The 25,923-nt window shown below is 37.4% G+C and overlaps 1 protein-coding gene across 1 annotated transcript; it reads right to left on the minus strand.

The window, feature by feature from the left end:
- Positions 1–2,848: 2,848 nt before the first annotated feature.
- LOC139151094 (sulfotransferase 1E1-like) lies at positions 2,849–16,917 on the minus strand. The gene is made up of 6 exons (XM_070723632.1): positions 16,706–16,917; positions 7,229–7,491; positions 6,089–6,257; positions 4,718–4,812; positions 4,169–4,358; positions 2,849–4,057 (listed from the first exon to the last, which is right to left on the minus strand). The coding sequence occupies exons 1-6, from the start codon at positions 16,815–16,817 to the stop codon at positions 3,942–3,944; spliced, it is 945 nt and encodes a 314-aa protein (XP_070579733.1). The 5' UTR covers positions 16,818–16,917; the 3' UTR covers positions 2,849–3,941.
- Positions 16,918–25,923: the final 9,006 nt, after the last annotated feature.

The raw sequence follows: 25,923 nt of genomic DNA on the forward strand, positions 1-25,923 counted from the left end.
CACGAGGGTTATAGCGCCCGCAACCTCGTGATGCTCTTTTGTGGGAAATAGCAATATATTTCAACACCAATAATAACAAAATTATTTAAATATTTTGTACCAGTAAAAACATGTGCATTTTTACAGCGCAGCCATCCCTCCAAATGTCATGATTATCCAAAAGGAAAGCATACAATTTACCTGGTTAAATTTAAAAAATGAGTGACCATGATAAAATATATTGAAATATTTCAAACCCTGGGGCTGGATATGCAACTTTGATTTCTTTCCCAGATTGTACATCTATGTCATTCGCTTAAGCTTTTATTCGCTAATCTCTGACAGTAGATGAGATTCCCAACACCTGCTTGAAAATCTGTGCTTATTGTACCCGCGATAACGTCAACTCTTTTGCCCGTGTTCTCAGTAGAATCGTCGGTGTTCAAGCCTCTGATGCCACCAAAATCAAACAGGTGGTTGGATTCACCGCTGATGAAGGCCAAAACGGTCGGATCTCAGCCGTCAGCGACAAAGGATCTTGTAAGTCAGACTCTATAAATGGTGACCGTTATCACAGCAGACTCACTGAACTATAATTTAAAGTTACCCGCTGCTGCTGTGTGAGTACAAAGATGGATTCTGAAATTGTCAACCGCCGTTATCAACTTGCCAAGCTGGACGCTGATATTGCTGACAATTCTGACAAACTTACTGAACTTGACGTTGATCTCGATGACAAATACAGCCAGCAGGCTGGACCCCATCAAGATGGCTTGTCGAAGCGAAATGCTCAGGAAACAAGCGGTCTCTGCTCAAAAATCGTACCCATTCGACCTTTTCTAACACCTTTAATAATACACACCAACAGAGTCTCCACCTTTCACCATTTTGCAAAACGTTGGCCATGGACCTATTTCTCTTCTGTGGTAGATGATCGCATACACTACAAATATCATGGCGTACATTTGCGTATACAGCAATGTTAGATTTTACTGGACAGTATTCACTTAATGTTAGGTGACGTATTATTTATATCCTCAAATCTATCTGGCTGTGGACAGTAATAATGCCACAGTCCCGTGGAGGTACTTTTCAAATATAGGTAATTAATATTGAACATAAATAACTAGATGAATGAATAAATAAATGAATAAATAAATAAATAAATGAATAAATATTTTCATCAATTAAATTGAAAAATATATCATCACAAAGCCGCTGAAGAGTAACACCTTCATTGATCATTTATTTATCATTTATTTGAGTTAATTCAACCTTTACAAAAACTGTATTCACAGATATAAAAATCGCACACTTTTATTGCTCATTTCAGGAGAAATGGAATGATTATACTAATCGTATCTCGCTTTGTCGGGCAGCGTTGCCATGGAAGATTACTACGCTTTACAATTTTCCAGAGGGTAAAGGATCCTGACCTATTCCAGCGCGTTCACTAGCCCTGGTCAACTGGAAGTATGACAATAATTGTCTTAGTAATACCTTGAAAAAATGAAAAAAAACAAAGTAAACTATTTATGAACCTGTAATATGTTGACCTCATATATATATATATATATATATATATATATATATATATATATATATATATATATATATATATATATATATATATTTTGCAAAACCTTTTTTGTACTTTATGATCAAGATCCCAACTGGGATACGATTTCAATAAAGGCTTACTTTACTATAGGTAAGCGGACGAGTAGGAGGCGGTTTACGGAATTTAACGGTACAGTTTGCCAGTAAAACTCCGAGGCCCGCAGGGCCGAGGAGTTTTATGGCAAACTGTACCGTTAAATTCCGTAAACCGCCGACTACGAGTTCGCTGACCGTGTTATACCACGAATTTGCCGAGTTTTAGAGCCTTGTTTGCACGCCGAATGTTTTTATTTGTAATTTTAGTGCAGTGCAAGTTGAAACTTTGGCAGGAAAACATTTACGCGTTCTGACACCTTGTTGAACGAAAGTATAAAAAAAATAACGCATGATTGGATAAAACAAAGTTGACATGTGTTGCTATTGTAGTGCGATGACGTGTTGAGCACCTGGTTTGATTTGAATTGTATGAATTATGTTTGATTGATTGGTTGGTTGAATGAAGTGAAAAGGTGTTTGCAGATCGACGTTAGAGTCACGTTTTGCTCATTTGGGTCGAAAACTTTGAACAGCATACACGCAATTGCCGAGTCGCTCTACGTATATCGATATGGCGGATGAAGTACAAATGGAAGCTGTATCCGGTGCACTTCAACTACCAAAGCCAAAGATGGAAAAGAAAAGTCCCCCTGTCATGCCAGTGCTAACGGCCACAATCGGAAGACCAAGCTACACAGCCACGTCAGAGAAAGGCGCAACAGAAACTGCAAGTACAAAAAACAATATGTCTAGATCCACAATGACTGTGGTACTGCGTGTGTGTTTGCCTGTAGCTAGATTTAACTTTACCTAAGGCGACTGAAACCTCTACAATCAGTATTGATAACTGACTTTGAAGTCTTAAATTTCAGCTTCGAATGATCGTGATAACAATAACCTTAACACAGAAGTGATATTTGCAATCAATACCGTTATTTCACTTTGACCTGTAATTCATTTTGAGATGTACAGTCGTGCAAAATTAATTCTGTCCGGTGATTCTTTTAAAGTGTCTTTCCTCTGTACTTAATGGTGAAATAAATTTCTTCTGGTATAATGTCTCGCATTTGTTTTTTTTGCTCGTCGCCACGTGACTTCCTTTTGTTTAAAAAGTGTCCATTTTACAAGTTCTTTTGTTTAAAAGTGTCCGATTTACCAGTAAACCGGACAGTTTTTAACAAAAGAATTGTCCGATTTACTAGTAAATCGGACACTTTTTAAACAAAAGAACTTGTAAATCGGACACTTTTTAAACAAAATAAAGCCAGGTGGTAATTATAAAATATTCGGTTATGGAAATTAGAGAGCATGGTTAGAACAATGGGCACGAGGCGAAGAGTGGTATAACTTTACTTTACCTTCTCTTCATATACATAGCAGATGGTTCAATATGGATGTACATGATCGCTAAGGCGGAGTTTAAGCACTCTGGTCTCACACATTATAAACGTTTTAGTAAAAGGAAACGAAATGGGTGAAATATGTATCTAAATTATCTGATTTGGTTCATTCACACTTATCAGCTTTTAAGGTAGAATGCGTCTGGAGCGTGTGGGGGCAGATATTCTCAAACTTCAAATACAATTATTTTCTGATCTACCGCTTGTGTGGGCTCGTTTTGAAGCTCTTGCCATCGGTGCATGAAAAATTTTCAACGACTTAGTATTTCGAAAATCGAAAAAAAATTTTCCCCTAGAGTTACTAGTAAAACAGGCATGGTAGCCCTTTTGAATTTCAAATATCGGTAAAATCTTGCCTAATTTGTTTCTCTAGTTTCACAACTGCTGCTTCATGGTTAAGAAGTTGAGAGGTACCGGTCGGATATCGTAACACTTTCAGTAACTGAAGCTGATACCAAGTTGTCGGTTATTTGTAACCACATTAAATCTTCATTGCTAAACAGCATTTATTTATTTACTTATTTATATGTTTGTGATTAGTTTAAAATTATACATCCCTCTACGTTCTCAGGATCGTCCAACTAAATGTAGCGTCTTTCAATATCAACGGTAGCCGCTGAATTCAATAGTGTAAAATATATAACAATAGCACGTTCATGTAAGCGATTCTTACTCCGCTTTGAAACTTATCAAGTGAGATGGCAGAGAGGGGGTTTGGCGGGGAGTTGCGAACCGTAATTATTTCCCAAAATATAGTAAGTACTCATAATAAAAAAACTTGAAGGAGCCTTTTTTGAAATTCAAAACAAATACTTCCCGAATACCCGATCTATATTTCCTGAAATTATATACCAGCCATGGGCACCTAATGCCCATCCCATTCGCAAAAGTAAAAACTTAAAATTATTATAAAAGTTCAAAGGTCATCTCCAAATCGCTGTCCTTCATCCATTCTCTGTAATGCCTATCCAATATTTCGTTCTCGGCCACTGTGAAGTATTTCTTCCAACCGCCGGCTCCACCTGTAAATTGATCAACAGCAACAAGATTATGCATTTTGTGACACAATAATGACTTATCGAGAGTAGGAAAACACTCAACGTCTGATGAACAATGACAATCTATTCACCCACCTTTCCTTACAAAGGGAGAGCCTTCTTCAGCCGTTACGTTGGTAGTCGTTTCGCAGTAGTTACTTTTGGTGGCCATCTTGTTTTTCTTCATGTTTCCTATTGTGCAGTGATCACTTATCTTTTTCACCACATCGTCTGTCAGCTGGAGGTCAAGGAATTTTGCAATTTTTCGGACATTCGACTCCAAGTCCTACAGATTGAGTGAAAAAGAATATTCAATCAGGAGAGTTGTATAAAACGGCATTTTGTTTTGGAAATGCACTGCCTGTTAAGAAGTCAATTGAAAAGTATGACGGGGACCACAGCGATCAAAATGCAAAGAGTATGTGCAGCACAATATTTGTGAAAATTACAATCTTGCTACTTTGCGTTTCGCCGGTAGTAAAATGTTTGCAAGCCGGAAGGGGAAGAAGATTGAAACGTGAAATAATTATGTACGTCTTTCCCGACCACTCGCAGAGATGTAATGATCAACCCCGTACCGGACCTACTGGAACTTATCCTCGGAACCCCCTCCGATGTAATTTGTCTATCACTTCTTGGACTTACCTGAAACATGTCCTCATACTTCAGGAACAAGACATTTTTATCATGCCTCCTCTTCCACCACGTGAGAACATGTTCATGCCATTTACTTCCAGCATCTTTAGGATAAAATAAGAAAGTGTTTGTCAGATTTGTTGATCTTCCCAAGTCGTCTGTTTGTCTAGTAAAAACCGTTTTTACGCGAACGAAACAGATTACCATTACACAATATACACCCATGCACGCCGAGGCGATGTAAGCTGTTCCAGCCATTGTCCATTTTGGAAATATACGTAAATTACAGCTCTTATGTAGTTGGTAATCTAATGAGGAGAACACAGGGAGTTCGGTTGCGAAACGCCCCAAATAAATATTAAGTAAATCAGTAATAAATAAATAAATAAATAAATAAATAAATAAATAAATACGATCATCGCGTCCTAAAATAACTGAATATCTTGCAAGATTCAATTAAAATAAAAGAACGTCGTGATTTACATGTATGACCTCCCCCCCCGGCGCCTCCCTCCAATACGTAACCCTTTTCAATAACACCATGGTTCGGCCCAAACCCATTGTTTTCGATGCTGATTATGAAACTGTTTACAGGAAATTTCTCTAGCCAGGAGTTAAGCGCGCCGTCATGCTTTTTCCATCCTCTGCCACAAACAAACATTTTTTAAAAATGCATTTGCGTTTGACTTTTCATCAGTATAGGGCTGGACGTTGCACGGCATATTGGATTCACTTTATATCACCACCAGTTAGGTTTTGGCTAATAAGACCTTCAAGCATGCAGTGATGTCTGTGAGCTCCAGTCGTCAAATCAACGCCTAATGTCATCAGCTAGGTCTTTCACCTGTGTTGTCCCTTTCAACATGTTCATCCATGATTTCCCGTAAACAGATACACTCTTAGCCTGGCCCCCAGTCGCTTGGCTTTTTATCGGCAACAGTTACTGGCTGCCCAAGTTGCACGTGCTGTTGCCTACCACTAACGCGTCAGTCTGCTAAAGTTAACACCTTGATATTTTTTGATATTTATATGCTCACGGACTTGCAACAAGTTTAGTCCACACCTTGCCATTGATACCAATGGGTTTGGGCCAAAACATTGTGATTCTAAGGGGCAGTCTTCAATCTCTGGCTCTCTACCCCTTTACAGTAAGTCGGTCACCTGTATCTATGAACTCATACACAATGATAAACGTTCGTGTCGACGGCCTTCAGGGTTAAAGTAATCCATTTAGGTTTAAAGTACTTTGGTCATCTGTCTGTACGGCAGCAATCACCGATATGCCTTTGGACTTCCTCAAGAAAATGAAAGTGTTACCATGAAGTAAGCTTATATTCCCAAAGGCCCATGCACATATTTTGAGTTGAATGATTTACTCACATCCAACAACCTGAAATCGATTCTTACAGTCCAAATAATCAGGGAAGAACTCGCTGAAGTTTCTGTATGGGTTTGCTGGCCTGCTTTTGTATTCTGTAGCCAACAGCAGTTGAACAAAATAGTACGATGACACTGACACGTCCTTAGGATTTCGTGCAACGTAGATAATCTGAAGGGGAAAATTTGAGAACATTTATACTGTTTAACTTTGGATTTTTACAGTCGACTTTAAAACATGGTTCATTCCTCGATCTCTAATCTCGGAGACATCGTCATATTAAGACTAATTTTGAAGCAGCATTTTCTCTGTTAAATGTGACAATGGAACTCATGTGGCCACTTGGATTCGAACTTCCACCATCTATACAATAACGCGATTACCAACTGTCCGGTTGACATGACGAGCTGCCTAATAAGGCATGGCTCAGCGCTATCCAAGTAGACCGTAGATGATGAAGACAACCTCATTTAACCGTAAATCCGGCGATAATGTAGATTTCGGTCATGTCAGTGAATATTTGAACAATAAAATTTGCAACAGTTTCTCTTGTGTCTCTTCTATTTCATACAAACCTCTTTGAAATTCGGCAGCCAAGGTCAGGTTTGCCTGGCGATCGAACGCGTTACCATTGAGTCTGCGCAGTAGTCATTTAGTTTCTGCCGGGTTCCGCGTGAAACTCTCCATCACTCTTCGAGTACACCCCACTCATCGCGTTCAAACCACTCTCACGTTTCATAAAAACGGAACACAAATCTTTGCGTTCTTCCCACTCAAACATTCACAAATCACAGACTTGAACAAAGTCTAGTGATTACAGCTAATCAGACTTTTCGAGTCGTAGACGGTGTGCGCCTATTCTGAATAATCGCCCGGCCCGCCCCAGAGCACCTCACCGGCCCTGTGGCACTCTGACTGAGCGCTGGATCGCAATTCATATTGGATTCAAAATCTGTAACCGTCGACGGGTAGATAGGCAGCCAAATCTACACCAACAGAGCGAAAGAAGGTCGGTAGAAACTGACTGGATGTGAAGAGGCTGAAGAATAAGATTGACAGCATGAAATCGTTTGCCGACAATAAAGCTATTTACAACAATATCTCCCAACAGACTCCGTAGTTTAGTCCTCCTCTTCTCTTACCTTGGGATTTTTTTCTTCGAGCTCAATCGGTAGGAACTTCTCGCCCAAGTGACTGTTGATTATTCTCGGAGACTCCATCTCGTCCAAGTTAAAATCGTCGGGCACCTGGAATGCTTTCTGCCCACCCCTGCACATTTCGTCATCCTCGGCAGAAATGGTGAATTCGAGATACGGTACTCTGATGTCCACCGGTATGTCTTTAATCGCCTCAATGTCCCCACCGTTGAACACCAATGGCAGGATCTCTTTCATCCAAGTTGTACCTGCAAGATTTCAAAAAGAGGAGATACCATGGATCTTAATTTTGTCATTCCATGTAGAATACTTTTGGACACATCACTTTGCGTTTGTTAGAAACGTTTTCGATCACAAAATCAAAAGCGTTGGAGATCACCAATGACGCATTGTCAACCAAAGTCTTCACTATTAACTGACGTACATGTTAGCTAAATTCTAATTTTGCAATGGGCTTGCCAATAGTTACTAAAATGGAATTGGGTCAGTAACTGTCATGTATGTATCCATGTTTCGACGATATTTACAACAATGATTTAGCTTGACATATAGTAACTTGAAGTGCAAAGAATAAAGGAGGCCAGTTGACCTAAACAAATCAGCGTCCATATTGTGTTTTTATTGCGCTGAATTAAACCATTGTCGACATTGATAAGGAAGGTTGATCTACGCAATTTGATCATGACAAAGTAATGGAGGATCGGTAGGTTTAGGTACGGGAAGTATTAAATCTATTTCGGTAAGGAGGCATTCGCTTTTTAGAGGGAGGGGGGTCGGTGGAAATCGGGGGAAGGGGTGACTTTTACGAAACCGTTTTTAAGGGGGTCAAATTTTACAATAAATGATTGGAGGGGGTCAAATTTTACGAAGGTTTGTACGGAAAAAATTTGATTGTGGAATTTCATAGTAATGTTGCTTGATCCACCATACATTGTAGTCTATGGGGAAACTATGAATAATTTCTTTTAAATATAAAACTAGCTAAATCTGTTTGTGTTTATATGCTCTTTATTATTGATACTAATGTACTTGATTAGAGTAGAGTGATTACAAGTGGATTTTTTGTGTAAGAAACTGGATTTTGAAATTCACCGAAATGTTGATTCACTATACATGGTAGTCTATGAGGAAACTATAAATAATTTTTTTCCCGATACAAAACTAGGTAAATCTGTGTATTTATGTACTCTTGATTATCGATATTAGTGTACTTGATTTGACTAGGACAATTACAAGTTCATGTGTGTGTAAGAAATTTGATTTTGGAATTTCACCGAAATGTTGATTCAATATACATTGTGATCTATGAGGAAACTATAAATAATTTTTCCCAATACAAAACTAGGTAAATCTGTGTATTTATGTACTCTTGATTATTGATATTTGTGTACTTGATTAGAGTAGGGTGGTTACAAGTGGATGTTTGTGGAAGACATTGGATTTCACCGAAATGTTGATTCACTATACATGGTGGTCTATGAGGAAACTATTGTTTTCCAATACAAAACTAGGTAAATCTGTGTATTTATGTACTCTTGATTATCGATATTAGTGTACTTGATTTGACTAGGACAATTACAAGTTCATGTGTGTGTAAGAAATTTGATTTTGGAATTTCACCAAAAATGTTGATTGTACATTGTGGTCTGTGAGGAAACTTTGAATATTTTTTTTCACAATACAAAACTATCTAAATCTGTACTATAAAAAAGTGTGACAATTGATATAAATGTACATGATCAGCATATTATGTTTGAAAGAGCAGATCTGAAAAACAGATATTATATTGGAATTTCATCAAAGTGATTATTTGTAAAGTTCAAAAGGATTCTTTCAAAGTTCAAAGGTTAAATGTGAAATTATATAATTTGGGGAGGCGACCACAACGTTGCTTTAAACACGGTGTTAGACCGATATGGTGGAAACCCAGACCCCTGGAAGTATTCAATTAAGAGTTTTAATGAAATAATGGAGACTTTTGACGTAATTGATGTATGGAGAGTTTTGAACCCAAACAAGAAATCCGTCACATGGAAACGTTTCAACCCAAATGTAGTTATGAGCAGAATTGATTATTTTCTGACAACTGATAATTTACAGTCTGATATCACTAACGCATCAATTGTGCCATGTGTTTGCTCTGACCACTCTGCCATTGTGTTATCCATGCGGTGGGAGTAGACTAAAAGGGGACCATCGTACTAGACAGTTTATTGAGGGATCCTAACTATGTAGAGTTATTGGAAGAGAATCTTATTCAGTGGACAGGTAACCCTAAAATTACTGATCCTGCTGTAGAGTAGGACTGGGTAAAGTTTAAAATTAAGAAGTGTACAATGAACTATAGCAAAAGAAAGGTCGAAGAGAGAAGACTTAAGATCTTAAAATTTGAGCAAAGAATTAGAGAAATTGAAAATTGGTTAGAATCTGACCCCGAGAATGAACTAATTTCCCGGGAATACAACTTAGTCAAGAGGATTTACAGACCGAAATGGACTATATTACAGAGGGTTGTATTGTTAGATCTAGGTGTAATTGGTATGAACTTGGGGAAAAGAACAACAAGTATTTCTTAGGTTTGGAAAAGGCAAACTACAAAAAGCTACAGATTAATAAATTACTCTCCATGAAGGAAAATTTAATTCTTGTTAATCCTGGGGAGATAAACCAAGAAATTAAAGAGTTCTATCAGGACCCGTACTCTTCAAAAATACCGTCTGTCAATGTGAATAACGGTACTGATCCGAAGTTATTTTATGATAAATGTAATATTCCAAAGCTGTCCCAGGAGGATTCAGATTTCTGTGAGGGGTTAATTACCTTAGAGGAAGCCACATTTGCAATGAGAGACTTACCAAATAACAAAACACCTGGTAATGATGGGATAACAGCGGAGTTTTACAAACAGTTTTGGCATATTCTGGATACAAAATTGGTTGCAGCTCTAAATAACGGTTTTGAAAAGGGGCAGATGTCACCCTGCCCTCACAAAGACAGGGCGCAATTAATCTTTTAGAAAAAAAGGGGAAGGATCGCAGATACATCAAAAACTGGAGACCTGTGTCATTGTTAAATATGGACTACAAGATTCGCACAAACTGTTTGTCAAAGCGTTTAGAAAAAGTACTTCCAAATATTATTCATGAAACTCTGTCAGCATTTGTTAGCAATAGATATATAGGGGATGTTATACGTTTAATTGAAAGTATTATGTCTTATACACATGAAATGAATTTTCCAGGTATACTTTTGACAATCGATTTTAGGAAGGGTTTTGATAGTTTGGAGTGGGATCTCCTATTAAAAGCACTTCAGGCATTTAATTTTGGACATTCGTTCATTCATTGGGTGAAGTCTTTATATGCGTGCGTGAGTGCTTCACGAACTCTACAACGTGTTGAGCGGTCTCAGTCAGAAAGATGTAACAGCTTAGCCGGCTATGAACCACTCTTTTTTGGGAGTGGAGATTTAGCCGAGCGGTTCTGTCTGTGGCCTCTCAGCTAGGCGACTGATGCCGTATGTTGTGGGTTCGAATCCGATTGAAAACTAGCCGTATACTAACTTTGAAAGTTGTGTCATGAACAAAGGTACGACTACAGGGTACTTTCCATTGAGTAGGGGTGTGAGACAAGGTGATAGCATATCCCCAGCACTATTTATACTTAGTTTAGAAATTTTTTTGATAGAGTTAGTTAGTCAAGAAGGTATTAAAGGTATTCCAATTGGCGGTAAGGAAATTAAGAGTGCCTCCTTTGCTGATGACCTAACATGCTTTTTAAAGGATGTGAGGTCAGCGAAAAATCAATTTACTCTTTTAAATGCATTTCAAAGTTTTTCGGGTTTGAAAATTAATTATGATAAGTCAGAAGCACTGTGGCTTGGAAAAATGGAAATGTGTAAGAAAAAGCCACTTAAAGTCAAATGGCCGAGAGAACCAATCAAGATTGTGGGTATTTATATCTCATATGACAAAGAAGCTGCATCCAATATGAAAATTGCAGGACCAATCGAGAAATTAAAAACTTCGCTCAATTTTTGGAAAAGCAGAGATCTTACACTACTGGGAAAGATACGAATAATTAAATCAATGGAGCTGTCTAAAGTTCAGTATAAAATGTCAATAACAAATATTCCCAATGTAAAACTTAAGGAAATTAATGGTATGTTGTACAAATTTCTGTGGCGTGGCCCAGACAAAATAGCGAGACACACTGTTATAGGTAAAAAGGCAAATGGGGGACTGGAAATGCCAGATATTTATGCTAAATATAAAACAGCGAGAGTCAATTGGATAAAGAGATATTGTGATGATTCTTTAAAGCATCCATGAAAATTGTAATGAAGAGAATTTTATATCCAATAGGATGTATAGATTTAATTGTTGAAATGTAATTTTAATATTGATTTACTTAATATAGAGGTAACAGGTTTTTTCCATAGCATGTTAAAGACTTGGTCAGAGTTGCAAACAGAACAGCCCTTTTTTGACCAAGTCTCTCCACAGAGAAAAATTATTTGGAATAGCAAAGATATTTTAATTGCGGGTAAATCAGTGTTTTATCGGGATTTCGTAAATATTGGCATTTATTATCTTGACCCACTCTACACAGAGAATGGCCATAACATCAGTTGGGAAAATATTCGAAATAAGGGAGTTCCGCAGTCTTCAATTCTGAGGTGGTTTGGGTTAATGAAGGCCATGCCTAATAAAATGGGCCAAAATGTAGATTTTCATGAACCCGAAGGGGAAGCCAGAGTAGTTGGGGAATGATTTGGTAGCTTTAAGTAAATTCACGACAAAAATGATCACTGAAAAAATCAGTGAGAATATTTTTATTAGACCTCGAGCAGAACATTATTTTTCTCACATATTTGAATTGCATTTTAAATCCTGGGGTGAATTTTATCAGTTGCCACAGAAAATTACTATTAATACAATGATGCAGACTCATCTGTGCAGACATACTATATTCTTGTAGCTAAATACTTTGTACTGCACGGGAGAATTATTTCTCTATCCAGAGCTTTCGACAACTAACCAGCCGTCTTTATCAATGGTGTTGATTAGCACCACTGCGCATGCGTGATCTTAAAATATTATCCCAGATTCGGGGAAGTTGATACCGTCCGCCATCCCGATTCAGCGTTGGTTTATGTGTTCTTATGTATATCGCTTCCTTAATACCTCTCTTGAACCAATCTGGCTCCCGATCCAAGATTTTCACATTTTCTACCATGAAATTATGACCCGGGGAATCATTGTGAATATGTTTAGAAACCTCTGAAGTGACGCAACTTGGACGCCGATGTTCTTTCACTCGGGCTTGCAAGGATCGTTCTGTTTCTCCGATATAGTCCATTTTGCATTCATTATCTCCACAACCCTCACATCGGATGTGATAAATAGGACCACATACGTCTTTCGATGGTGTGGGATCCTTCGGGCATACCAGTAGTTGTCTGATGGTGTTAAAGGGCCTAGCGTGTAACTGCACACCATATGTTCTGAAAGTGTGCTGCAATATTCTGTTAGGTTTTTGATGTATGGAGCAGTTACGTGCACCTTCTTTTGATTTCCATTCCTCTGTACTGAGTTAGTGTGGGCCTTCTTTCTGGTACGGGTTGCCTGCTTAATTGCCCAGGATGGATAACCACAGTGATGAAGGGCATTGTTGATGTGGGTTTTCTCCTCCAGCCTATCATTGGGATCGCTACAGATGAGATCTGCTCGGTGATGGAGGGTTCTGACTACCCCCATTTTATGAACCAGGGGGTGATTTGAGGTGAAATGTAAGTATTGGTCAGTGTGTGTTGATTTCCTAAATACCTTGGTTTTTATCTGGCCATCTGGGCGCCTGATTGTCTCAACATCCAAGAACGCCAATGCGTTATCATGCTCCTCCTCCGTTGTGACTTTATGTGTTGGTCCAAGTTGTTGATATGATGCGTAAATTCATCAGCAAATTTCCGCTCTAACTTTGTGTGAGTGTCATCAACATATCGGTACCACCACGACGGTGGATTGGGAGCTGTTGTCAGAGCGATAGATTCAAAGTGTTCCATGTATAGATTGCATACTATCGGAGACACTGGAGATCCCATAGCTGCCCCATGAATTTGCTGATAGAAAGATCCGTTAAACGTAAAATATGTACATTTCACACACAGTCCCAGTAATATGATAATTTCGGCCGGAGTCATGGATGTACGTTGATGCAAAGTTGTATCACTTTCCAGGCGTTGACTTATAATCTGCAAGGCCCCGTCCACCGGTACACTAGTAAATAGCGCACTAACATCGTACGATCGCATTTCTTCATCCGGTCCAAGATGACATGTTTTGATAATATCACAAAACTGTTTGGAATTATTCACATGATGGAACAGTTACACGCTAGGCCCTTTAACACCATCAGACAACTACTGGTATGCCCGAAGGATCCCACACCATCGAAAGACGTATGTGGTCCTATTTATCACATCCGATGTGAGGGTTGTGGAGATAATGAATGCAAAATGGACTATATCGGAGAAACAGAACGATCCTTGCAAGCCCGAGTGAAAGAACATCGGCGTCCAAGTTGCGTCACTTCAGAGGTTTCTAAACATATTCACAATGATTCCCCGGGTCATAATTTCATGGTAGAAAATGTGAAAATCTTGGATCGGGAGCCAGATTGGTTCAAGAGAGGTATTAAGGAAGCGATATACATAAGAACACATAAACCAACGCTGAATCGGGATGGCGGACGGTATCAACTTCCCCGAATCTGGGATAATATTTTAAGATCACGCATGCGCAGTGGTGCTAATCAACACCATTGATAAAGACGGCTGGTTAGTTGTCGAAAGCTCTGGATAGAGAAATAATTCTCCCGTGCAGTACAAAGTATTTAGCTACAAGAAAATTACTATTGATACAAAACTTCGTGAGTTTCAATTTCAGATTCTTCATAATATTTTAATGACAAATGTTAAACTGTATAAAAAGAAACCCCCAAGAGTGGAAAGCGCTTTGTGCACATGTTGCAAGCAGGAAGAGGAAACTTTGATGCATCTGTTATGTGAATGTGAACATGTCATGTTATTTTGGGATAAATTTTAGGGTTTTAGGGTCTATGGTTGCAGAGTAAACTAAAAGGTTGGCAAATTGTTCTTGGAGAGCCAAGTCTCTCATGTCTTGTAAACTTTCTTATTCTTCTTGGTAAAAGGTTTATATACATTAGTCGTTGTAAAAAGGTGAAGATAGAATTTATAGCTTATAAACAATATGTACAGTCAATACAAAAAATCGAATATAATATTGCAAACAGAAAGAACAAATTAGAATTCCATATAAGGAAATGGGCTGGATACTTAAAACTTGTTACTTAGGACCAAACATTCTATGCAAACAATTAACAATGTATTGTATTTATTAACTTTTCTTGATTGTACAACTTTCCAGATATTTCCAGATTTAATCAAACATAACTTTGTAAAAGCATTTCTGTAACTCAATAAAAAACTAATAAAAAAGATGAAATTATAAGTCAATTGAGATATTATTGATACGGACTGTGACATCTGGGTGAGGGTCGCTGTTTTTTGTGCATGAAAATTGGGGTTGGTCACTCTTTTACTTGCAATAACTTTTGAAGAGCCCAATTGTTCATTCCAGGGCCATAGGGTGCGAAGAGTTAATGAATAAAATTCGATGAATTTTTTTCGGGGGGGTAATATTTTACAATTGATGAATTGGGGGTCAAATTTTGAAAGTTGATTTGGAGGGGGTTGCTTTTTTACAGTTCATTTGGCGTACTGCATTTGAAGGCCCTTGGACAGTGATCAGTGATCTTTGGACATTCACACATCCAACACGTTTACAGTCTAACCCTCGCTCTAGATGGCTGGCTTGCAATGCTTGGTCAGCGGAGCGGAAATTATGCTCTGGCTCACGAGAATGCCCTCGTTCCGTAGACTATACCCTTATGATCACAACATATCAGGAGTAAAAACAGTAAAACGACCACCTTTGTTGGTTATTACTAATAGCTGCAGGCTGAATTTTTAGTTCTCCTGTGGATACGACATGTCCGAGGTCACCGTGTCAAGTTATCGTTTGAAATGGGTCATACTGAGGTCAGGAGAGATCCTAGACTTCGATCCCCAGTTAATGCAATGTCCGCCGCTGCAGGAAACGCTGTGTAACCTGCTTTGATGGTGATGAATAGTCGAGAACCTCGACGTCTGTTGCACCTTTTGCTTTTCGCCCCATCCTCAGGACACCAAGATTGTCTGCTACACAAGTTGATGACTGCGCCGGTCAAAAGTTGAGGTCATTTGTCACAGCGTCATCTCATCAATCACAGTCCCTGCTCAGGGCCTAGGGACAGTAGACCATGATTGGAGTAACACCATATTTTAAAATATTATACGAGAACCACTAGCTGTGGGTCCATAGCTGTGGTGTTTTACGACTTTTACCCTTCATCAAAAGTCGAAAAAGTCAAAATCAGCCCGTCAAAGGCAGGAATCCCATCTGAAAACATCATAGCTATGGACCCACTGCTAAGGTACCAGATATTAATGACTGACATTCATTTGTATCAAGGTTCGGCATGTAGAGCCATTTTTAAATGTGAAGGCACAGAGCGTTTACAACCTTCTACGGGAAGGAAGCGAGAGCGTGGTTTACGCACAGTTTTGATCTAGTTAAGGTTCCATGACAAGAAACTGACCTTTTTAAGCTAACAATTCTCTAGTGGTTAATAAGCTCACAGCCCCCGTAAATTATATATTTTCGGAAAGCCTAGGTATAGGGAAACATTTTGATTACCATAGTGTCACCATTGTTTATATAACTATCACGTGACAGGTAATTTGCATAACCTTTAAAAAATCGGTTTTCCCTATGTTTGTTTTAAAGTTTTGAGATATTAGGCTGAAATTTCTATGCCTGCAATCTATCCTAAGGATCTTCCAAAATGTGTCTCAGAATTTTTTAAACCTTGTAAAACAATTTTTATGCCAGAAAAACTTCCAGAGCGGTGAATTTAATCCCAGTTGATTTCTTTAAAATTGTGCTCCAAAAAAACTAAGCAAGATATAAAAAATCTGAGACACACTTTGGAAGAGCGTTGTGACAGCTTGCATTCCAGAAAGTTTGATTCAGATATTTTGAAGGATTGAGACAACACATAGGGTTATGCAAATTACCTGTCACGTGATAGTTATGTAAACAATGGTGACACTGTTGTTACCAAATTGTTCCCACTATATCTAGGCTTTCAGAAAATGTACTATTTACGGGGGTTCTGAGCTTATCAACCACCAGCGAATCGTTAGATTAAAAAGGCCAATTTCTTGTCTTGGAACCTTAAGTAGCTGCTGCATGCTGGTGTGTGAGCCCGGGTGTGTGGGGCAGATTAATGCAGAATAATGCAGATTCCAGGTGTACAGCGGAACGCCCGGACCACCTACCTGACTTTGGATAGGTTAAGAGAAACACGTCATCGCTTCTGACCTTGAAGTTCCGTATCTTGTCCATTGAAAGTCGAAAACCAGAATTGGCTGCTGTCTCGGAATCGACCATCTTTCCTGTAGAATGGTGGTACGGTAAGCCTACATAATGGAACAACTAGACAGAATAATGCAAAAACTCGCTGTGTGGCTTAAAAAGTGTCCGTGTTATGAACCCGTTTCGCTTGGTCACGAGGGTTATAGCGCCCGCTACCTCGATATGCTTTTATGTGAGAAATAGCAATATATTTCTACACCAATAATAATAAAATTATTTGTATATATCGTACCGGTAAAAGCATTATGTGCATTTTCACAGCGCAGCCATCCCTCCCAAATGTCATGGTTATCCAAAAGGAAAGCATAAAATTTACCTGGTTAAATATATGAAATAAGTGACCGTGATAAAATGTATTGAACTATTTCAGGCCCTGGGGCTGGATATGTAACTTTGCTTTCTTTCCCAGATTGTACATCTGTAATTCACTAACGCTTTTATTGGCTAAGCTCTGACAGTAGATGAGATTCCCCACACCAGCTCGAAAACCTGTGCTTATCGTACCCGCGATAACATTAAACTCTTTGCCCACGTTGTTAGTAGAATTGTCAGTCTTCAAGCCTCTGATGCTACCGAAATAAAACAGGTGCATGGTTGGATTCACCAGCGAAGGTCAAAACGCTCGGATCTCAGATGCCAGCAGTGAAGGATCTCGTAAGTCGGAGTCCACCATCGGTGACGGTTATCACAGCAGACTGACAAGATTAGAATCTTTAGAATAGTTGCTGCTGCTGCCACATGCTAACAAGGCTTGATTCTGAAATTGCCAACCGTCGTGATCAACTTGCCTAGTTAGACGCTGATATTTCTGACCGTTATGACATACTTGCTGAGCTCGACGTTGATCTTGCTAGCTAATGCAGTCGACGCAGCAGGCTGAACTCCATCAAGATGGCTTATCGAAGCGAAATGCTCAGGAAACAAGCGGTTGCCACCAGCGATACTCAGTGACAGGGCAACAACTTCTGACCAGTAATCACAACAGAAGTCGTCGGACCAAACCAAGTTGTTCCGGTGCTGAAAAACTTAACTGCTCCCGAGAGGAGGATACAATCGTCTGTTGCGAAAAAATTGATATTTTACGTATGGCACTTTTGTTTACGTTCGCTCTGTGTTTTGATAAAGGAATTGATATGGCATTTTGTGTCTTCACCGTTTGCACACAACACACACGCAAAGGAGAAGTCGGTCCACATTCGCAGTTACGTAGAACAAGCACAGTTTCCCCGCCATATATTTGTGGAAGGGATACGTATAGTATGTAGTAAAAAATTGGCCGACTAGCTGGAAAGACAATACTTGTTAAAAGGCAGAAGATAAAAACTGCAATATAGTTAAAACAAATACAGTTAAATACTAACCGACCAGCGGGAAATAAAACACTTGCAGATCGCAGAGACTAAAAATACCCAGACGTTTCGGGTGCAACCCTTCGTCAGTACTAAAACTAGCTAGAGAAACGAGAAACACAAACAGCAAATCAAACAAGAGAGTTTTATCCCTCTTTTGAGGTAATTTGTAATTTTACGTATAGTATGTGTTAGTGTAAAAAAACTTTTAAAATACCTGTTGACTGCATCATTGTGCTAAGACCCAGACGTGAAAAACTGAAAACATCACGTTAGCTTGCCATGGATGATGCTACCGTTCACGATTTTTCTGCAGAAAGAGCCCTTAACGCTGAACGTAAGCCGTTGCTTTGACTAACGAGAAAAAAGTTGTCTTGTTTACGCACAGGTAATGTATACCTATACAAACAGCCTGAGACCAAATATACTCGCACTTACAGACAAATTTAGAATATACCCAAGAAGTGGACGACGGTATCAAAGTAGAACGTGCCTAATATGTTCGGACTGTCAAACTTTTAGCAAATACCCTTTTGGCCACGGTCCCTTTGTGGAGAGACCGTGTTTTGGCCCATCACTTGTGGGCACTCATTTTGAAGCTTATGGGGTATACAAAGTTTTCACCAGCTTAGTTTTGTAAAAATATGGAATTTTATTTCCCCCACAGAGATATCACAGGGATAACGGCCATTTTGAATTTCACTGAAATGTCGATAAATATTGGGAAATTTGTTCCTTCACTGCCGAAATTTACACTCTGATTCCCGATTTTGATTCTTGAGTTCGAAAGAGAATGGTTGAAATTTGCTTGAGGAAAACCGTTCCCATTTGGTAACATTTTTAAAACACATTTTTTTAGTGCTAACGGTCGATATTTGACGTAGCGACTGCGCGCGGATCGCGAGATATCGATAAAATCATGTCTTCAAAAAAGTAAAAGTTTGAATTCTTGTGGCCCACCTAAATTCAGCTTCCGAACATCGAACGTTCGACTCTGGGGCATTGTCAACTAAGCTATGGAGTACGAGTCTACACTGACGCTGCTGTACGCCACAGTACCACTTGCCTCGGTGATCGGTCATGCCCCGTGGGGGGAAAGCTGAGTCTTACTGACTTGGTGATAAAACGAAAAACAATTTTTGCTGATTCCACCAGAATTCGCATAGGTGACTAGCCCAGTTACGTGCGGTTGATACATAGCGGCCACCGAGTGGTATGCATAGACGCATACCACGCGCGCGGCGAACCACACGTACTGTGTGGCAGACAACAAAATGTAGTCATCGGAGGCACAGGTGTACGGAACGTTTCGTAGATCGTCGTCGGATTGGAAGTGACCGACACTGTGAGGCCGAAGGCCGAACCTCGGTACAGTGTATAAGAATACAGTACCGAGGTTCGGCCTTCGGCCTCACAGTGTCGGTCACTTCCAATCCGACGACGATCTACGAAACATTCCGCACACCTGTGATCGGAGGCGGCTAATATTTACAAGTAAAAACTTATGTTTATGTAATATTGGTTAAAAATAATGACAACGACAAAGCTAAGAAGAAGTTTTCCAAAACTGACCTGTGGTAAAGGTATAATGCTGTAAAGTCCGTGGGCTAGAGGGGGTCTACGTGCACCCCCCCCCCCCACAGGATAACAAACCTGTATTTTTCAGAACCCTTGGGATCCCTAGAATACGAAATGGAATTTTAACAGGAAAAATATAGGGACGCAATAGCTGTTATGGTCATGTTTTGAAGGGTACCGCAAAATCACGATTTTCCAAGCCAAATGCATTTTCGTCAAATCTGTCTTCTTGTAAGTCATGTGCTGAGCTCATTTTTTAACATAACCTCACTTGTTTGGTATCATTAGAAAGGGAATTTATTCTTCTTTAAGATGACATATTGCATTATGCAATATCTTCTACAGTTTTCGTCAAATATAACCAAAACTTACCCCTTACCCCAAAATTTAACATTGCAAATTACAGTAAAACTCAAATTCTACCAATTTTTTAGCTGGGCATAATAAAATATGCATTGCTTTGTCTGCAATCTGTTTTATTTGATACAGGGACATGTCAGAAATATGAAATAGACTTTTAACAGAAAAAATATTGGGAATCTACAGCTGTAACAGTCATATTTTGAAGGGTACCGCAAAGTAACAGTGTTGCAGATTTGCATGCATTTTGTTAAAACTGTCTTCCTATAAGTTATCTGCTGAGCTTGTTTTTGGATATAACCTGGCTTGTTAGGTATCATTAGAAAGATAATTTACTAATCTTTGAAATGACATATTGTAACATGCAATATCTTGTGTAGTTTTCATGATATATAACCAAAACTTACCCCATACCCCAAAGTTTACATTGAAAATTTCAGTCATAGCTAAAACCAAATTCTACCATTGTTTTAGCTTGACACAAAAAATATGGCCGTTTTTGCTATGAAATCTATTTTATTTGGTACAAGGACATGTCAGAAATATGAAATAGACTTTTAACAGAAAAAATATTGGGAATCTACAGCTGTAACAGTCATATTTTGAAGGGTACCGCAAAGTAACAGTGTTGCAGATTTGCATGCATTTTTGTTAAATTTGTCGTCTTATAAGTTATCTGCTGAGCTTGTTTTTGGATATAACCTGGCTTGTTAGGTATCATTAGAAAGCTAATTTACTAATCTTTGAAATGACATATTGTAACATGCAATATCTTGTGTAGTTTTCATGATATATAACCAAAACTTACCCCATACCCCAAAGTTTACATTGAAAATTTCAGTCATAGCTAAAACCAAATTCTACCATTTTTTTAGCTTGACACAAAAAATATGGCCGTTTTTGCTATGAAATCTATTTTATTTGGTACAGGGACATGTCAGAAATATGAAATAGACTTTTAACAGAAAAAATATTGGGAATCTACAGCTGTAACAGTCATATTTTGAAGGGTACCGCAAAATCATAGTGTAGCAGATTTGCATGCATTTTTGTTAAATTTGTCTTCCTATAAGTTATCTGCTGAGCTTGTTTTTGGATATAACCTGACTTGTTAGGTATCATTAGAAAGCTAATTTACTAATGTTTAGAATGACATATTGTAACATGCAATATCTTGTGTAGTTTTCATGATATATAACCAAAACTTACCCCATACCCCAAAGTTTACATTGAAAATTTCAGTCATAGCTAAAACCAAATTCTACCATTTTTTAGCTTGACACAAAAAATCTGGCTGTGTTTGCTATGAAATCTATTTTATTTGGTACGGGTCATGTCAGAAATATGAAATAGACTTTTAACAGAAAAAATATTAGGACTCTACAGCTGTTGCGGTCATATTTTGAAGGGTGCCGCAAAATCACAGTGTTGCAGATTTGCATGCATTTTTGTTAAATTTGTCGTCTTATAAGTTATCTGCTGAGCTTGTTTTTGAATATAACCTGGCTTGTCAGGTATCATTAGAAAGATAATTTACTAATGTTTAGAATGACATATTGTAACATGCAATATCTTGTGTAGTTTTCATGATATATAACCAAAACTTACCCCATACCCCAAAGTTTACATTGAAAATTTCAGTCATAGCTAAAACCAAATTCTACCATTTTTTAGCTTGACACAAAAATCTGGCTGTGTTTGCTATGAAATCTATTTTATTTGGTACAAGGACATGTCAGAAATATGAAATAGACTTTTAACAGAAAAAATATTAGGACTCTACAGCTGTTGCGGTCATATTTTGAAGGGTGCCGCAAAATCACAGTGTTGCAGATTTGCATGCATTTTTGTTAAATTTGTCGTCTTATAAGTTATCTGCTGAGCTTGTTTTTGATATAACCTGGCTTGTCAGGTATCATTAGAAAGATAATTTACTAATGTTTAGAATGACATATTGTAACATGCAATATCTTCAGTAGTTTTCATGATATATAACCAAAACTTACCCCATACCCCAAAGTTTACATTGAAAAATGCAGTCATAGCTAAAACCAAATTCTACCAATTTTTTAGCTTGACACAAAAAATATGGCCGTTTTTGCTATGAAATCTATTTGATTTTGTACAGGAACATATCAGAAATATGAAATAGACTTTTAACAGAAAAAATATTGGGAATCTACAGCTGTAACAGTCAGATTTTGAAGGGTACAGGAAAATCTCAGTATTCCTGACTTGTGTGCATTTTTGTTGAATCTATCGTCTTTTAAGTCATCTGCTGAGCTTCTTATAGAATATAATGTAAGTTGTTAGGTATCATTAGTAAGATTATTTACTAGTCTTTAAAATGACATAATGTAACATGCAATATCTTGTACAGATTTTTATGAAATATGACCAAAACTTACCCCATACCCCAAAATTTACATCGAAAACTACTGTCATAGCTACTGTCAAATTCAAGCAATTTTTTACGCAGACATAAAAAATTAGACAATTTTTTGTATAAAATCTGTTTTATTTTGTATTTTGCCATATCAGAAATATGAAATGAACTTTTAACAGAAAAAATATTAGGATTCTATAGCTGTAACAGCTGTATTTTTAAGGGTACAGCAAAATCTCAGTATTCCTGATTCGTATGTGTTTTTGTTAAATCTGTCATCTTATAAGTCGTCTACTAAGCTTGTTATTGATTATAACTGGGTTTGTTTAGTATCATTGAAAAGGTAATTGAATATTCTTTACAATGACATATTGTAACAGGCAGTATCTTGTATATTTTACATGGAATATGACCAAAACGTACCCCATACCCCAAGGTTTATATTGAAAGTACTGTCATACATAACGTGATCAAATTCCGTGAATTTTTAGCTAGACATGATAAAAATAGCTCTGTTTCGGTATTAAATCTGTTGTATATGGTACTGGGTCATGTCAGAAATGTGAAATAGACTTTTAACAGAAAAAATATTTGGACTGTATGGTTGTAACAGCCATATTTTGAAGGGAAATGCAAAATCGCAGTACCGCAAACTGGCACCTTTTTTGTTAAATTCTTCTTCTTGTAAGTCATCTGCTGAACTTATTTTGTGACACAACCTGGCTTGTGAGGTATCATTAGTAGGGCAATTTATTTTTCTTTAAGATGACATATTGTTATACACAATGTCACTCATAGTTTCCTGGAATATGGTCAAACTTTACCCCATACCCAAAAAGTTCAAATCGCAAATTACGGCTTATCTTAAATTCTACCATTTTTGCTGCACATAATACAAAAGGCAATTCTTGTTTAAATCTGATTTATTTGTTACAAAAGTATGTCACAAGTATAAAATTAACTTATAACGGGAAGATGATACAATTTAGTAGCCATTTGGATCATTTTTGGAGGGGGAACCCATATATTGCGAATGTATGTGTTTCGGCAAATTTGCCCTGATACCTGGGTACCCTTCCAAATATGATCCAAAAGGCTACAAAATCATATTATGTTCCTGTTAAAAGATAGTTTCATATTTGTGACATACTTTTTTAACAAAATCACAGATTTCATAGATTGCATACAAGCATTGCCTTTGGTATATAAAGTTAATAAATTGTAAAAAAAGGTAGAGTTTCAGATTTGCAGTAATTTGCTGTGTAAACCTTGGGGTATGGGGTAAGTTTTGGTCCTATTTCATGAAACCTAAACAAGACATTGCATATTACGATATGTCATTTTAAAGACTAGTAAATTACCTTTCTATTGATACCTAACAAGCCAGGTTATGTCAAAAATCAAGCTCAGCAGATGACTTATAAGAAGACACATTTAACGAAAAAGCAAGCGAGTTGGCAATACTGTGATTTTGCGAGACCCTTCAAAATATGACTGTTACAGCTGTAGAGTCCCAATATATTTTCTGTTAAAAGTCTATTTCATATTTCTGACATTCCTCAGTACCAAATAAAAAGATTTGATATAAAGCCTTGCCTTATTTGTTATGTCTAGCTAGAAAATTGGTAGAATTTGACGATAGCTACGAAAGTAATTTTCGATATAAACTTTGTGGTATGGGGTAAGTTTTCGTCATATTCCATGAAAACTATATCAGACATGGCATATAACAATATGTCATTTAAAACAGTAGTAAATTAGCTTTTTAATGATACCAAATAAACATGGTTATGTAATAAAATAAGCGCAGCAGAAGACCTACAATGGGACAAAGTTAACAAAAGCACATATGAGTCTGCACTGCTGTGATTTGCAGTATTCCACAGAATATGCCTGTTACAGCCATAGAATACCAATATTCTTTCTGTTAAAAGTCTATTTCATATTTCTGACATGTTTCTGTACCAAATAAAATATATTTAATAGCAAAAATGGCCAGATGTTATATGTCTAGGTAAAAAAATGGTAGAATTTGTTTTAGCTATGACTGAAATTTTCAATGTAAACTTTGGGGTATGGGGTAATTTTTGGTTATATATCATGAAAACTACACAAGATATTGCATGTTACAATATGTCATTCTAAACATTAGTAAATTAGCTTTCTAATGATACCTAACAAGCCAGGTTATATCCAAAAACAAGCTCAGCAGATAACTTATAGGAAGACAAATTTAACAAAAATGCATGCAAATCTGCTACACTATGATTTTGCGGTACCCTTCAAAATATGACTGTTACAGCTGTAGATTCCCAATATTTTTTCTGTTAAAAGTCTATTTCATGTTTCTGATATATCTCTGTACCAAATAAAACAGATTTAATAGCAAAAAAGGCCATATTTTTTGTGTCAAGCTAAAAAATGGTAGAATTTGGTTTTAGCTATGACTGAAATTTTCAATGTAAACTTTGGGGTATGGGGTAAGTTTTGGTTATATATCATGATAACTACACAAGATATTGCATGTTACAATATGTCATTCTAAACATTAGTAAATTATCTTTCTAATGATACCTAACAAGCCAGGTTATATTCAAAAACAAGCTCAGCAGATAACTTATAGGAAGACAAATTAAACAAAAATGCATGCAAATCTGCAACACTGTTACTTTGCGGTACCCTTCAAAATATGACTGTTACAGCTACAGATTCCCAATATTTTTTCTGTTAAAAGTCTATTTCATATTTCTGACATGTCCCTGTACCAAATGAAATAGATTTCATAGCAAAAACGGCCATATTTTTTGTGTCAAGCTAAAACAATGGTAGAATTTGGTTTTAGCTATGACTGAAATTTCAATGTAAACTTTGGGTATGGGGTAAGTTTTGGTTATATATCATGAAAACTACACAAGATATAGCATGTTACAATATGTCATTTCAAAGATTAGTAAATTATCTTTCTAATGATACCTAACAAGCCAGGTTATATCCAAAAACAAGCTCAGCAGATAACTTATAGGAAGACAGTTTTAACAAAAATGCATGCAAATCTGCAACACTGTTACTTTGCGGTACCCTTCAAAATATGACTGTTACAGCTGTAGATTCCCAATATTTTTTCTGTTAAAAGTCTATTTCATATTTCTGACATGTCCCTGTATCAAATAAAACAGATTGCAGACAAAGCAATGCATATTTTATTATGCCCAGCTAAAAAATTGGTAGAATTTGAGTTTTACTGTAATTTGCAATGTTAAATTTTGGGGTAAGGGGTAAGTTTTGGTTATATTTGACGAAAACTGTAGAAGATATTGCATAATGCAATATGTCATCTTAAAGAAGAATAAATTCCCTTTCTAATGATACCAAACAAGTGAGGTTATGTTAAAAAATGAGCTCAGCACATGACTTACAAGAAGACAGATTTGACGAAAATGCATTTGGC

Source organism: Ptychodera flava, chromosome 15, assembly GCF_041260155.1.
Source record: "Ptychodera flava strain L36383 chromosome 15, AS_Pfla_20210202, whole genome shotgun sequence".
Lineage (NCBI taxonomy): Eukaryota > Metazoa > Hemichordata > Enteropneusta > Ptychoderidae > Ptychodera > Ptychodera flava.

What these genes read in the sequence shown, in the direction of transcription:
- LOC139151094 (XM_070723632.1), bottom strand. Translation starts at nt 16,817, where the DNA reads ATGGTCGATTCCGAGACAGCAGCCAATTCTGGTTTTCGACTTTCAATG. An exon ending in TCGAAGAAAAAAATCCCAAG is followed by an intron (nt 6,258 to 7,228) that starts GTAAGAGAAGAG and finishes TTTCCCCTTCAG; the next exon opens with ATTATCTACGTTGCACGAAA. An exon ending in CTCTCCCTTTGTAAGGAAAG is followed by an intron (nt 4,058 to 4,168) that starts GTGGGTGAATAG and finishes ATCAATTTACAG; the next exon opens with GTGGAGCCGGCGGTTGGAAG.